Below are 15,737 nucleotides of genomic sequence, written 5' to 3' on the forward strand. Positions count from 1 at the left end.
AAGGTTAAAGTTTGACAAGAATTAATACATTTTTATGCATTTAATCTACTCATTTATGTATATAATTTCTCAGGACAGCTTGAAGTGAGTAACTTGTAAATATTTTGCAGGAGGAAAAATACTGAGATATATATCATATATCGGAATTCAGCAAAAATATATCAAGATAAAAGTTTTGGTCCATATCACCCAGCCCTAGGGGGCAGTAATGAAATAAAAATGCATCCCTAGATAATTTGGCTGGGATTGGGTCTAGAATACTTGTTGAACATTTAGATTAAACTAATATTTTTAATACCTCTGAAAGCTCAATTGAATCAAAACAGATGAGGTTCTACAGTTACCTCTGATGCTGCCTCACTTACTGAGGAGGAAGAAATCGCATTAGGGAGGACGCTAATGATTTTGTTTCTAATAGAATTAATTTTACTCATGAAAAATCCCATAAAGTCGTTGCTGCTGAAGGCTAAGGGTATAGATTGTTCAGAGCTATGATTCTGTGTAAGTTTGGCAACTGTACTGGTTCATTGATATTTGGACTGTGGTAAATCATTGTGTATTACTGCCCAGTAATAACTGGCTTACTGTTATACAATTTTGTCAATCAGGATATTAAGGAGTTTAATAGTATTGTTTGAGTGAAATTAATTGATAGACATTTGAAAATATCCGTTAACTGATACTTAAGTTAAAAGTTATTCTTCACATAGCTCTGCTGTGATAAGTCCATGAATGTTGACTTGGCCATATATTTTACAGATTAAACCATTCAACTTCATTCTGTTTGCTGGCTATTATTAAACACAACACAGAGAAAATCTAATATGATGAAGGGACTGAAGAACAGAAATGGGTTACATCTGAAGAAGCTGCAAAAGCTCAGCACAGTTATAAGAAGATAGTGATCACATTTTGAACAAACATTTCATTTTTGGTTTATTAACAGAAACAAGTACATGCATAAACTGGAGTTTCAGTATTTTGTATATTATTTACTGGTTTTCATAATACTGACAATATAAGATGAAGCGAAAAAAATGTTTATGTATATGTGTATATATGGTAATATAAAAGGCATCTCAAGATATACAGTTTTTTTTTTGGTGAAACAGGTGAAACTTGATAAAAGAATATGGTGTAAAAGTCCATTTATTTCAGCAATCCAGCTTAGAATGAGTGACAGCCTAAAGGCTCAGGAACCATTTTCAGGTGTTCTGGGTTCATAAACTGATTAGGGTGTAACACTTTCAGTCTAGAACATTGAACCTTTTGACAATATTCTAAATGTCAGAGATTTCAAAATTGGGAATTTGATAAGCTGTAAGCCATAATCATCACAATTATAACAAATAAAGACTGAAATATCTTGCTTTGCATGTAATGAGTCTATCTCATACATTAGTTTCACCTTTTAAGTTGATTTACTGAAACAAATTGCCTTTTGCACTACATTCAAATATCTATGCTGATAGAGAGACAGAGAGAGGGGGACAGCATGCTGAATAAGTCAGATTGATTAGAAAAAATTCACAGAAAGCAAATTCATTGCTGATATGATTTTGCTGGAACTGAAAATGTCTCTCCACATACTATTAATATAATTTACTTAATAATTTTTTAACATTGACAGAACAAATGTTCTCTCCTCAGACAACTAGAATTATTTAAAAGACTGCACTTTACTCAGTCTACTGAATCTCTACAGTATGTTGGCCTCAGAGGAGCCAGGTTTTAGGATCTGTAAGGTGACAATGTGTTTGCTAGCTTTCCGGAACCAGGGATAAAACAAGGCATAGATCATAGGGTTCAGAAAGGAGTTAAAATAAATAAGAAAGAACCAAAAAGATGCATATGATGTACTAATTGAAGTATCTACAGCATAATAGCAGCAGTAATATGGACAAAAACATATTAGATATGCAACAACAAGAACACCCAGTGTTCTGGCTGCTTTTAGCTCTGATTTCTTTGTTTGTTGTTGCACTGAAAGCTGAAGGGTGACACTTCTATTGTGAGAGTACATGGCACGAGCCTGAGTCACAGCCACCACAAATACTCTCATATACAGAACTACGATGACTGTAACTGGAAATAAAAAAGTTATAAACAGATCAAAAGTTCCTGACATATAATCAACAGATATTGTACATTCTCCAATGCAGGAATTACTCCTGCCTGGCTGAATCAGCTCATCTTTTAGGAAGACGGTTACATAGAAAGCAACACAGCTCCAACAAAGACAAACACAGCGTTTAATTCTTGACAAGGTTATTCTGGTGGGATAATGCAGAGGGTAACAAATAGCCACATAGCGATCGGCTGATATGAGAACAATGGTTCCAATTGAAGCACTGAGAGATACAGAGGCAACATAATAGTAAAATGAACATGTGATATCTTCAAACATCCAGCATGATGTGTTTCTTAACATTTCAAATGGAATAACAAAAAAGCCAATAAGAAAGTCTGACACAGCCAGAGAGAGGATGAGGATGTTAGTAGGTTTCTGGAGCTTCCTACAAGGAAACAAAGAAGTATTAGTCCATAATTATGAGCTGTGGAAAGAAATTTTCTAGTGAACTTAATTTAAATTTTAAACATTATAGAGAGTAGAGTATGACATCTGCCTGAAATAGGAGACTGAAATTATGATAAGTAGGTTGAGAGAGACAGTGATCAGAGAGATGAAGGACAACACGATGTTCAGGAGGACAGCTTCAGACCAGTGAAACGTTGGCCTCCTGCAGGACCTGTTGAAGAGTTGTGGAAAACAGAGCTCAGCTCCTATCTGTGTCTCCATCATCAGGCAGTTACTGTTTGGCGGCAACTCTGTCAGCCAGTTGCTTTATGGTTTTCCTCCATTACGTAACTCTCATTTGTTCATCCCTTGTTTCTAGTGTAGTGTCCCACTTGTAGCGTGACCAATAAGGTGTGATAACTCCATATAAATATTAAACATCAACCTGATTGATCTTTGAATGTTTAATGAGAAGATTATGGTTACTTGTACTTGTTCAGGGACCATAAACACACTTCATATTAATTCAGACAGTCAGGTATATTGTTAAAAAGGAATTTTATTATTTTCTAAACTAATGATTATACATGACAAGATATGAATAATGAGATGTGATGTAGTGGATATGCGGTGATGGAATATGATGTTTATCAGAACCTTCTTTGTATCTGAAAGAAAATGTGACATCTGGGTGTAAAATTTTTTTTTGTCTGTTATAAACTAGAGAGTTGATTATTAATAAAACGGCATCAGACACAATCTGTTGTCTCTCCAAACCCTGGCGGAGATCCTGAGCAGATCAGGACTGTCAAAGTCGGGTGGACCTCGACCCCTCGACCTCGTGGTACCTATAGCCCTTAGATTTGCTCCGGTACGTCCCATCCAGTCTTGAGGTCTCCGGGTCACAACAGTAGCTGGAAGGCTTGTTTGCGTCCAGGTGGAAGTAGGCTCTTAAGGAGCCATTTGGTTGAGTCAGCTTGCAGCATGCAAACAGGCTTCTGACTGTATGTCAAAAGAGATGTCTCAAAGATGCTTGAATTGGCCGGTTCAGGACCCAGCTAGAAACTGAAATAGTCGGGAAGTTACTTCTGTTTTAATAAACTCATTATTTATCATTTCTGGCATATTCTGGCAAATCAGAATGTGCCATGTCTTGAAGTTTTACCAATATTCCTCAGAAAGCCATGCCTTGTTGCAGATCCAAAGATGTTTTAACACTGTGAATGAGAATGTCTTAAAACACTTATGTGAGGTGAATATTAACCTTAATTTGTATCTTATGGTAATGTGTGTGAGTGTAGATAATGATTAACTTGTTAAATCAAACACATACTGATCATAAGATCTGAAATGAATCATTGTAAGAACAGTATTGATTTCAAATTCATTGATTTAAGCACAGATTATTCAAATATTTCATTTTTTTTTTTTTTTTTTAACGTGTCCTGTCTGGCTGTGAAGCAAGCAGAATTGATGTCTGAATGCTGGTAACAAGCCTTACAGTTTTACTCTCAGGTGGAGCATCAGAGCATCTGCTTTTAATGTCTCAGGTGGAGCATCAAAGAGTCTGCTTTTAATGTCGCACCTGATATTTAAAACTTTATTGTTATTGTTTTTGAATGCTTTGTAATTTCGACCAGACACGGAGACAGAGGTGAAAGAGAAAGGAAAAGAGAAAAGGTGGGGAGAGAGGGGGTTAGGTGGGGGGGGGATTCAACAAAAATAAACAATAATGAACAAGAGTCTGCTTCTAGACCTGCAAAATGAGACGAGAAAAAAGCAAAACATAACAAAAAAATGGGACACAACACCAATATAACAAAATCAAGCTATCACTGCATCAACTTGATGAAGAAATATATAATCAATCATTGTTTAACTAAACAGTCACACGATAATATACCACAGTGCATTGAGTGCCCACCATAGTCTTAAGACATGTGTTGAACGTGCCCAAGCCCATACTTATGAGAGCACCATGTGAGCACCTGTGTGTGTACATGCGCTTGTTTATGTAAGGTTTATCTATAGGAGCGTCCAATAGAGAGTGTGAGGGACCACAGATCTGCCCCCCAAAGACGCGTAGGAGACGGGGGGGGAGCTCCAAGTCCCAGAGATCCAGGCGCTGCCCCAGAACACAGGAACCCCAAGGAGCCCGCAACCAGAAAGGCCCCCGCCCCCCTCGAGAGGCACAGAGGATCGCCCCGGGAGGCCACAACCAGCAGCCGGCAGAGCCCCGGGAGATATCAGCGGCAAGTCCTCAGGCCTGCCCGCAGCCTCCCACCCCCTAGCCGGCCGAGTCCGGGACCCAGCGACCCGGGACCCAGGGGCGACCACCCCCGCCGGGGACCCAGCAGAGCCCAGGGACCCAGACCCCCCCAGGCCGCCACCGGGATTGATCAGGCAGATGCCAAAAATCTTAAACTCCCTGACCCGGGAGCCACGAACACTCAGGCAGACCAAGGCATCACACCCACACCAGGTGTGACAGGGGGGAGGGGAGACGAAGATCTATATCATCAAAGGAGGTCCCAGGAGAAGGGAGGAGTCAAAGGCCCCACCTGACATATACAGTCATACACAAACACAGTCACACACTCCCTCCCTCATGCTCACACATGCACATACAACCAAAGACTTACAAAAATACACGCCGGACACCCATTCATGCTCCCCATACACACCCTATTCACTCTGGTCCCGGTAATGCTGCACATGGGGTACAACCACCACCGGTTACCAGAGTTTGACCCTTTCTGCTGGGGTGCTGATGAGCAGGCTCCCCCGCCCACCGCCGAGCACAGCAACCCACCACCCCAGACCCCAACCAGACGGCCAGATCTCCCTCCTAGTCTCCAGCCCCAGGCAGCCAAGCAACAACAGAGGTGTGCTAAGACCCCCTGGTCTCCCTCCACCTGCTCCAACATAGTGTTGTGTGTTAATGAGGTGTATTCTATTGCTGTGGTGAGCGGGCAGTGCGGGCATTTTCTGGCCTATGCCAGCTGATGCCACTGCACCACCCTACTTGCACCCACAGCCCTTGGTGTCTAAATGCAGTTTAAAATTCGAAGTGGGCACCGGCACTCGGGAGGAGGCTGAGAACTCCCCCTGCCAAGTGCCGTTGAATGTGCTCACTCCCAAGGCCCTAAGTGTATGTTTGCGTGGAATGTCGTCGGTGGAAGTGCATAAGGTGCAAATAAAATTGGGGGGCAGGAAGCCACAGGAATGCGGAAATGGGGTCCATACCCGCACTCCTCGACTTGTCCACCCCCCAAGGTCCTATGTGCATGTTTGTGTGATGATGTGAGGGAGCAGGAGGAGAGAAATAAACGGGGATGGGGAGGAATGGCTGGTAGGGCTTAGCCCTCCAGGGAGCCAGCTCCCCCACTGACCCCAATAGGCACCTCCGTTGTCATACCGCCGCCCAGGGCATGGAGACCCCAGCCCATCCTGCCAGGGCCCAAAGCAGCAGCATCACAGAGCCCCACAGAGCCCGAGGGAGCCGACCCAGCCCCACCCCAGCAGAATATCTATGCCCATCCCTGCATTTGCACAACTTCCAGAATATATAAGACATAAGACATCCAGGTAAGGTTGGGTCCTCCCCCTCCTGGACCTCCCCCTCCCCTGTGATGGGACAACAGAGGAGCCAGGGCCTGCCCTACGCCCCTGAACCCGGGCCAGGTACTTCTGCGTATTCCTGCCTTCTTCCCGGCAGCGTACATGTAGGGACCCGACCCCCAAGGCCCAGCCCAGATCCCCACACGGGGCCGGCCACCCCAACACCCCGAGCCCCCAGGCCCCCACCCAGACCCACCCAGGGGCAATGCAGCCGCCAGGCAGTGACCCATGGCCGCCGCCAAGACCTCCAAGGGGCTCCACTCACAACCGCCAGCAGTACACCCCCCGAGGCAACCCAAGCACCTCCAGAGGGGGGGAACGGCCCCCCAGTGCCAGACATCCCCAGTGAACCCATCCCCAGGGAACATCCAGATACTCCAAACTCAGACCCTCCACCCCCCCACCCACATCATCCCGCAGGACATCATCAACGGCCCCCCATCACCGCCATGTGATGGAACCGATCAAAGGAGCCCAGAGAGATTTATTTGAAGTGGAAGCAGAGGCTAAATCAAGTGCAATATGATCTAACAAAAGATTTCTATACTGGTTAATGCAGAGATTTTCTCTATTTTTCCAATTCAAGAGGATAGTTTTCTTAGCGATGCATATGGCAGTCAGAACCACGTGAACCAAAGATTTTTCAATCGGGACATCATCCAGGTTTCCCAGTAAACAAAGAGAGGGGGTGATTGGGATATGACATTTCAGAGACTTTGACAGGTCTTCACATACTCTACCCCAAAATTCCTGGACAGGTGGACAGGACCACAGTGCATGAACGTAATTGTCAGGAATGTTGTTTGTGCAGTGTGTACAGATGTCAGACGACACAAACCCCATCTTGAACATCCGATGACCTGTATAGTGTACTCTGTGTAGAACTTTGTACTGAATTAATTGTAAATTGGGGTGTCTGATCATTTTAAAAGTTTTTAAACAAGTTTGGGACCAGAAGTTCTGGTCAAAGCTGACTGATAGATCCACCTCCCATTTTTCAATAGGGATTGCTATTCTATCGTCTATTTTGGACAGTGTCTTATATACTTTAGACAGTAGTTTAGGGGGTTTGAGATTGCAGAAGTCTAAAACCCTTGGCGGGGTTTGTAATTCTATTTTATTGAGCTTAAATTTTTGTTTGACTACAGATTTGATTTGGTGGTATTCTAAAAAGCTATTCTTTTCTATTCCAAATTGGGAGACTATTCTATTAAATGGGATGAAGTCCAATCCTTCATATATGTTTTCCAGGTATAGGATTCCTTTATTTTTCCAGTCCAGAAGGTTCATCATTTTATTATTTTGCAAAATATCAGGATTATTCCAGATAGGTGTGCGTCTGCATGGTACTAGTGAAGACTCTGTCATTTTAAGATACTCCCACCATGCTGTCAGAGAAGTGCTGATACTAATACTTTTGAAGCCTTCATGTTTTCTTACGCTTGAGCTAATAAATGGTAAGTCTGAAAGCTCTATCGTATTGCAAAGTGTCTGTTCTATATCTAACCAGGACTCGTCTAATGGGTTATCTTGCAACCATCTTGGTATATATTGCAGCCTGTTGGCTAAAAAATAATAATAAAAGTTGGGTAGATCCAGTCCTCCTCTGTCTTTGCTCTTCTGAAGCGTTTTTAAGCTAATTCGTGGAGGTTTATCCTGCCAGAGGAATTTGGTAATTGAGGAGTCCAGAGATCTAAACCAGTCAGCTGGTGGTTTGTTTGGGATCATTGAAAATAAGTAATTTATTCTGGGTAAGACCATCATTTTAATTGTAGCAACTCTTCCCATCAGTGATATTGGTAAGGATTTCCATCTAGCAAGATCATCCTCCACTTTCTTTAAAAGTGGGATGTAGTTTAATTTGGTTAGATCTGCTAACTTGGGAGAGACATTAATTCCCAGGTATGTGATATTACCTGACTCCAGTTGAGTATTAAGTAAATTGACAAAAGAGAAATTAATTGGTAGAACTGTTGATTTTAACCAGTTTATAGAGTAATCTGAAACTTTTGAAAAAGAGTTTATCAGTTCTATTGAATGAGACAGAGACGATTGAGAATTCTGGAGGAAGAGTAAAACATCATCTGCATAAAGACTGATCTTATGTTCTATTTTCTTACACTTTATCCCTTTAATATCTGTTGTTTGCCTAATTGCTGCTGCTAGTGGTTCGATAAAGATAGCAAACAGTGAGGGGGAGAGTGGGCATCCCTGCCTGGTCCCCCTCTGAAGACAGAAGCTAGCTGATATTTGGTCGTTCGTCCTGACACGTGATGTTGGTGAACTGTATAATGTTTGTAGCCAGTTTATGAAGAAGTTCCCAAAACCAAATTTATGTTAAGTTGCAAATAAGAACTTCCAGTTAACTCTATCAAAAGCTTTTTCTGCATCTAGAGATAATATACTAGTTTCTATGTTTCTACTGCAAGAGAAATCTATCAAATTAAGTAATCTACGTGAGTTTGTGGATGACTGTCTACCCTTAATGAAACCATTTTGGTCAGGGTGTATTATGAAGGGGGTTACCTTCTCTAATCTTTTGGCCAGGGCTTTACAAATTATTTTGAGATCAACATTAATAAGAGAAATTGGGCGATAGCTGGTTGAAAATGCTGGGTCTTTGCCTGGTTTTAACAAGAGACTAATATTGGCTGAATTCATGTTTGGCTGTAATCTGCCGCTCTCTTCGATTTCCCTCACCATTCTGAAAAATGTTGGAGCCAGAATGATCCAGAATTCTTTGTAGAATTCTACTGGGAACCCGTCTGGATCTGGAGCTTTCCTATTCGTCATGGATTTAAGGGTGTCATGGATTTAAGGGCCTCCGTTAGTGGCGAGTCCAGGACTGTAACTTGGCTGTCTGATAATTTAGGAAGTGTTATCCTGTCAAGGAACTCATTGATCTCATTATCTGATGGGTTTATCTGTGGTGAGTACAAAGTTTGGTAAAAGTCTCTGAAGGTGTTGTTTATTCTTTCAGGGTCATTAACTATATTCCCGGTTGAGTCTTTAACAGCAGATATGGTAGTTTTCTCTTTATTAATTTTTAATTGGCTAGCTAAGAATTTACCTGATTTATTACTATGTTCAAACTTTTCTATTTGTAGTCTTTGTGCTAAAAATTGTGTCTTTTTGTCAATAATTCCATGAAGTTCTAATTTAGCTTTACGTAATTTGCTCATTGACTCTTCTTCTGTGGATGCCTCTAAAGACTTAATGATTTCTTCTAACTGCTGATTACGTTTGTATTTTGTTTTTTTTTTCATATGTGATGAGAAAGAGATTATTTTACCTCTCATCACTGCCTTTCATGCCTCCCAGAGAACAGATGCTGATGTTCCAGGCAGGTCATTATGTTCTAAATATAAAGCCCACTCCTTTTAAAAAAAATCAATAAAACCTTCGTCTTTAAACAGTGATGTATTAAACCTCCAGTTTTTGCTTGGTGGGATTGCCTTCTTATTTACCAGAGTTAAAGAAACCAGAGCATGGTCGCTGACAACTATGGGGTGTATCTCAGTGTCTGAAATGTCAGCCAACAATGAGCTGCTGACTAGAAAACAATCCAAACGTGAGTGAGAGTGATGGACGTGTGGGAAAAAAGTATACTCTCTACGGTTAGGATGAAGAGATTGCCATTCATCACAAAGCCCATAATCACTCATGTACTGTTTAACTATGTTAGTGGATTGCCAATTGCGCTGAGTCCCAGCTGTACTGAGTCTGTCTGTTAAGGAATTCATCCAAAAATTAAAATCACCTCCAAGTATAAGTGGACAATCCAAGTGTTCGGAGAGTACAGAGAAAAAATTATGAAAGAATGGAGGGCCATCAATATTTGGACAGTATATGCTGACGATACATAAGCTTTGGTTCTGTACAGATATTTTTAACATTATAAATCTACCCTCTGGATCACAGACTGTGTCCAATACTGTGAAATTGATGTTTTTGCATATTGAAATAGCTACACCTCTTTGCCTAGAGTTATAGCAGGCAGAGAACATGCTGGGAAACTCAGGTGTCTTAAGTTCATCTGCGGATGTGGCAGATCTATGAGTCTCTTGTAACAATATTACGTCTGCTTGCACTCTCTTTAACTGATCAAAAATTTTTAATCTCTTCTCTCTAGAGCCAGCCCCATGTACGTTCCATGAAACAAACCTCAGTGCACCCATAGATGTGTGTGTGAGTAGCTAAAATATGACGCCTTCATGTGAATAAGATGGAAAAAGTATATAAATGTATAACTAGTATGTTAATAAATAACAGAAAAGTAAATAATAATATTAATAATAATAATAATGATAAAGATCCAACCGTGTTTGTGGTTGTATTATTTGACGCATAAATTATGATATTGTGCTGTGAATTTAATATATCTATGTGTGTGTGTGTGTGTGTGTGTGTGTGCGTGTGCGTGTGTGTGTGTGCATCTGTGTGTGTGTCGAGTCTGACGCAGTGTTGGAAAGTTGTGTGGTTGTGCCATACAGGTGTAAAGGTACAGAAGCAGGTAAAGAGGAAGGGAAAGTACAGATACAGGTTAAAAAAGAAGAAAGAACTAAAAAGAAAAGGTGGTAGGGCTGTGAAGTGGTGATGAACAGGTTATCTTATCATCTAGAAAATGGATTTAGCAGCTGTTTAATCCTGACGTGATCAAACCCAGTGAATCCTGATAAGAATAATAAATGTCTGACCTGATGTTGGGCTAATACAGCCAGTCAGTCACTCCTCACTCCTTGTAACCCCGGGTTTCCACGGGAGCCGTCAGCAGCACGTTACTGCAGCAGCACGTCTTGCTCGCGTAAACTGCTGCTTGGCCCTTCCCACGAGACGCGAAGCAGCAGGAGAGCAGCTGTCACCGACCGAGCACGAAGTCACACGAGTGACTTCGTCAGTAAACACAACAACAAGCAGGAGAAAATTACAAAATGGTTTGTGTTTTATGTTCTGTCCATTTTATAATCGCCAATACGGACCTGAAAAACAACGGAGACCGCTAGCTAGGTGATAACTTCTCACGGGGACGCACAGTTAGTAACCTTTTTTAAAAGTAAAGCAACCGGAAAGCAGTACGTTCTTTATTCTGAAAATCTCGGTAGCTTCTCTCCTTTTCCGCGTCCGATTTCCTGTCTTTCCTTCCCCAAAAATGTCGAACTTGACCCGTTTCAGAGGTGTCGCGCGTAGAAAATAGAACCGGCGCGTAAAGGCCGCGACATGCTGCTTCTGAGACGTGGCCGACTCGCGCTGCTGACGGCTGCTGACGGCTCCAATGGAAAAGGTTCTGTTGACCACAGCGGTTCCTATCAGCAGCTATGACGTGCTGCTGCAGTAACGTGCTGCTGACGGCTCCCGTGGAAAGCCAGGGTAAAGCTTATTGTCCACATAAAGCTTATCCACCGAGATGACAGCTCTCTTCCCATCCTGGATAAACTTTTTACGCAGCGGAAAGAGGACTCTGCGCCGATCCAGAATTTCCTTCGGGAACTGATCATTCACGCTGAAATCTTTCCCTTTGAGCTCTCTTCCGTGACTTTTAACAAGATCCTTCTGCTTAAAATGTTCAAATTTAGCCACGATGGGACGAGGTCTTCTGCTGTCCACTCGTCTAGCTCCAAGGCAATTGTACCCGGTGAAATGTGATGTTTTGTACCATTTCTTCGGGTATCTTCATTTGGGTCTGGAGAAAGTTCTTGATTGTATGCTCGCAGTTCTCCGCCCCTTCCGCCTGCTCCGGCAGGCGTGCGAAAACCAGATTATCCCTCATGCTGTGGTTCTGAAGGTCCAAAACCTTCTCCTTCAGAGTTTTGTTGTCCTGGGTGATCCGCGTCATTCCCTCTTCCAGGGAAGAAACGGACTCCCGCAGAGACGCGTTCTCAGCAGCGAGCCACTCAACCTGCTCCTGACTGAACTCCAGAGATGTTCGGAGGTTCTGAAACTCCTGGTGAAGAACCTCGAGCAGATGAAGTCGCCCCTCAAATCCCAGAAGCCGTTTATCCATAGAATCTAATAATTCTAATACGTCCTTCTGGGGAGATGAGGCCTCAGGTGAGTCCTGAGGACGGCTCCTCTTTGTCCCAGCAGGTGTTTCAGCCTCAGCCGCTGATTTCTTCGGACCCATAACGAATAACTCAAAAACTTTGTCAATATAATTTAGTAAACTTTCTGAATTTTCTTCACTTACCTCCAGATTGAGTGAGTTATACTTACCAGATTATTTTTTGCATTGTCAGTAAATAAATTAGGCGAAAATGTGTCTTAATTGTTTGTGGATGTTTGTTAACAAGCTGCCATCAGCTTCAAACGCTGCCGTGTATCCGGTGATCGGCCGTCAGCGCATGCTTTCTTCCCTGGAAGAGGGAATGTCGCAGATCACCCAGGACAACAAGATTCTGAAGGAGACGGTTTTGGACCTTCAGGCCCGTAGCATGAGGGATAATTTGGTGTTCGCAGGCCTGCCGGAGCAGACGAGAGGGGCAGAGAACTGCCAGCAAACAATCAAGAACTGTCTCCAGACCCAAATGAAGATACCCGAAGAAACGGTAAAAAACATCACCTTTCACCGGGTACATTGCTTTGGAGCTAAAAGAGTGGACAGCAGAAGACCTCGTCCCATCGTGGCTAACTTTGAAAATTTTAAGCAGAAGGATCTTCTTAAAAGCCACGGAAGAGAGCTCAACTGTGCAACTGTATGGCACAACCACACAACTTTCCAACACTGCGTCACACTCATTACGCGCACACACACACACACACACACACACACACACACACACACACACACACACACACACACACACACACACACACACACACACACACACACACACACACACACACATTAAATCCACATTACAATATCATAATTTATGCGTCAAATAATACAACCACAAACACTGTTGGATCTTTATTAATATTAATATTTACTTTTCTGTTATTTATTAACATACTATTTCATACATTTAGTTACTTATTCCATCTTAGTCCCATGAAGGCGTCATGTTCTAGCTACTCACACACACACACACACATCTATGGGTGCACTAAGGTTTGTCTCATGGAACGTACATGGTGCTGGCTCCAGAGAGAAACGATTAATGATTTTTGATCAGTTAAAGAGAGTGCAAGCAGACGTAATATTATTACAAGAGACTCATAGATCTGCCACATCATCAGATGAACTTAAAACACCTGAGTTTCCCAGCATGTTCTCTGCCTGCTATAACTCTAGGCAAAGAGGTGTAGCTATTTTAACATGCAAAAACATCAATTTCACAGTATTGGACACAGTTTCTGATCCAGCGGGTAGATTTATAATGCTAAAAATATCTGTACAGAACCTAAGCTCATGTATGTAACCAAAGCTTATGTATCGTCAGCATATACTGTCCAAATATTGATCACCCTTCATTCTTTCATAATTTTTTCTCTGTACTCTCCGAACACTTGGACTGTCCACTTATACTTGGAGGCGATTTAAGTTTTTGGATGAACTCTTCAACAGACAAGCTCAGTAAGGCTGGGACTCAGCACAATTGGCAATCCACTAACATAGTTAAACAGTACATGAGTGATTATGGGCTTTGTGATGCATGGCGATCTCTTCATCCTAACCGTAGAGAGTATACTTTTTTCTCACATGTCCATCACTCTCATTCACGTTTGGATTATTTTCTAGTCAGCAGCTCATTGTTGGCTGAAATTTCAGACACTGAGATACACCCTATAGTTGTTAGTGACCATGCTCCAGTATCTTTAACTCTGGTAAATAAGATGATAATCCCACCAAGCAAAAACTGGAGGTTTAATACATCACTGCTTAAAGACAAATGTTTTATAGAGTTTTTCAAAAAGGAGTGGGCTTTATATTTAGAACATAATGACCTGCCTGGAACATCAGCATCTGTTCTCTGGGAGGCATGAAAGGCAGTGATGAGAGGTAAAATAATCTCTTTCTCATCACATATGAAAAAAAAAACAAAATACAAACGTAATCAGCAGTTAGAAGAAATCATTAAGTCTTTAGAGGCATCCACAGAAGAAGAGTTACTGAGCAAATTACGTAAAGCTAAATTAGAACTTCATGGAATTATTGACAAAAGGACACAATTTTTAGCACAAAGACTACGAATAGAAAACTTTGACCATAGTAATAAATCAGGTAAATTTTTAGCTAGCCAATAAAAAAAAAATTAAGAGAAAACTACATATCTGCTGTTAAAGACTCAACCGGGAATATGGTTTATGACCCTGAAAGAATAAACAACACTTTCAGAGAATTTTACCAAACTTTGTACTCAATACAGATAAACCCATCAGATAACGAGATCAATGAGTTCCTTGACAGGATAACACTTCCTAAATTATCAGACAGCCAAGTTACAGTCCTGGACTTGCCACTAACATTAGCTGAGCTCCAGGAAGCCCTTAAATCCATGACGAATAGGAAAGCTCCAGGTCCAGACGGGTTTCCAGCAGAGTTCTACAAAGAATTCTGGATCATTTTGGCTCCAACATTTTTTCAGAATGGTGAGGTAAATCGAAGAGAGCGGCAGATTACAGCCAAACATGAATTCAGCCAATATTAGCCTCTTCTTAAAACCAGGCAAAGACCCTACATTTCCTACCAGCTATCGCCCAATTTCTCTTATTAATGTTGATCTCAAAATAATTTGTAAATCCCTGGCAAAAATATTAAAGAAGGTAACCCCCTTCATAATACACCCTGACCAGACTGGTTTCATCAAGGGTAGACTGTCATCCACGAACTCACGTAGATTACTTAATTTGATAGATTTCTCTTACAGTAGAAACTTAAAAACTAGTATATTATTTCTAGATGCAAAAAAGGCTTTTGATAGAGTTAACTGGAAGTTCTTATTTGCAACTTTACATAAATTTGGTTTTGGGAACTTCTTCATAAACTGGCTCCGCGCCTCTCTTGACCCATGTGTTCAAGACATGCGGCCTCAGTTCAGACGAAACAACAACAAAGTCGATCATCGAGCTGCGGCCTAAGGTATCCTGGTGCCGAGAGCACATATGAACACCAGTCCAATAACAAAACACAGCTCGAATTCAGTTCGCTGGGCCGTTCCTCCCAACCACACCTCTCTAGGTCTTACTGTCATTGTCCACGTGAGCGTTAAAGACCCCCAGCAGAACGAGGGAGTCACTGGAAGGAGCACTTTCCAGCACCCCCTCCAAAGTCTCCAAAAATGGTGGGTATTCTGAACTGTAGTTTGGTGCATAATCATTCAAGAATCAGCTAATAAATCCACCATGGAGTGGTTGTGAAGCTTAGGTAACCAATAAATCCTGATTCATTTATCGTTAGTTCCTCATTAGGTGAGACAATTTTGGGATCATTATTGTAAAGTGTTACCAAGACATTTGATAGGTTTTAGAAGTATTTGTTCATTTATCATAAAATAGCTGAATACCGTAAATCCTCTATTACAGGCCGGTATTCAATTAAAGGCCAGGTCTCCAATTTTGGCCGGTGTCGGAGTCAGCGGAGGTGAATAATGGCCGGTCTCCAGAGGCGGAGCTGGCCTAAATGGCGCCCTGTGCGAGATCCCCCTGTGACGCCCCCCCC

The 15,737-nt window shown here is 42.0% G+C and overlaps 2 protein-coding genes across 2 annotated transcripts in view; one reads left to right on the top strand and one right to left on the bottom strand.

The window, feature by feature from the left end:
* LOC107374367 (trace amine-associated receptor 13c) overlaps positions 1-15,737 on the top strand; it is a 205,981-nt gene that overhangs the window by 127,074 nt on the left and 63,170 nt on the right. The gene's annotated exons all lie outside the window — the stretch shown is intronic.
* Positions 1,433-2,825, bottom strand: LOC107372562 (trace amine-associated receptor 13c-like). The gene is made up of 2 exons (XM_015940785.3): positions 2,628-2,825; positions 1,433-2,516 (listed from the first exon to the last, which is right to left on the bottom strand). The coding sequence occupies exons 1-2, from the start codon at positions 2,801-2,803 to the stop codon at positions 1,700-1,702; spliced, it is 993 nt and encodes a 330-aa protein (XP_015796271.3). The 5' UTR covers positions 2,804-2,825; the 3' UTR covers positions 1,433-1,699.

The sequence above is a fragment of the Nothobranchius furzeri genome, chromosome 2 (genome assembly GCF_043380555.1).
Source record: "Nothobranchius furzeri strain GRZ-AD chromosome 2, NfurGRZ-RIMD1, whole genome shotgun sequence".
NCBI classification, from domain to species: domain Eukaryota; kingdom Metazoa; phylum Chordata; class Actinopteri; order Cyprinodontiformes; family Nothobranchiidae; genus Nothobranchius; species Nothobranchius furzeri.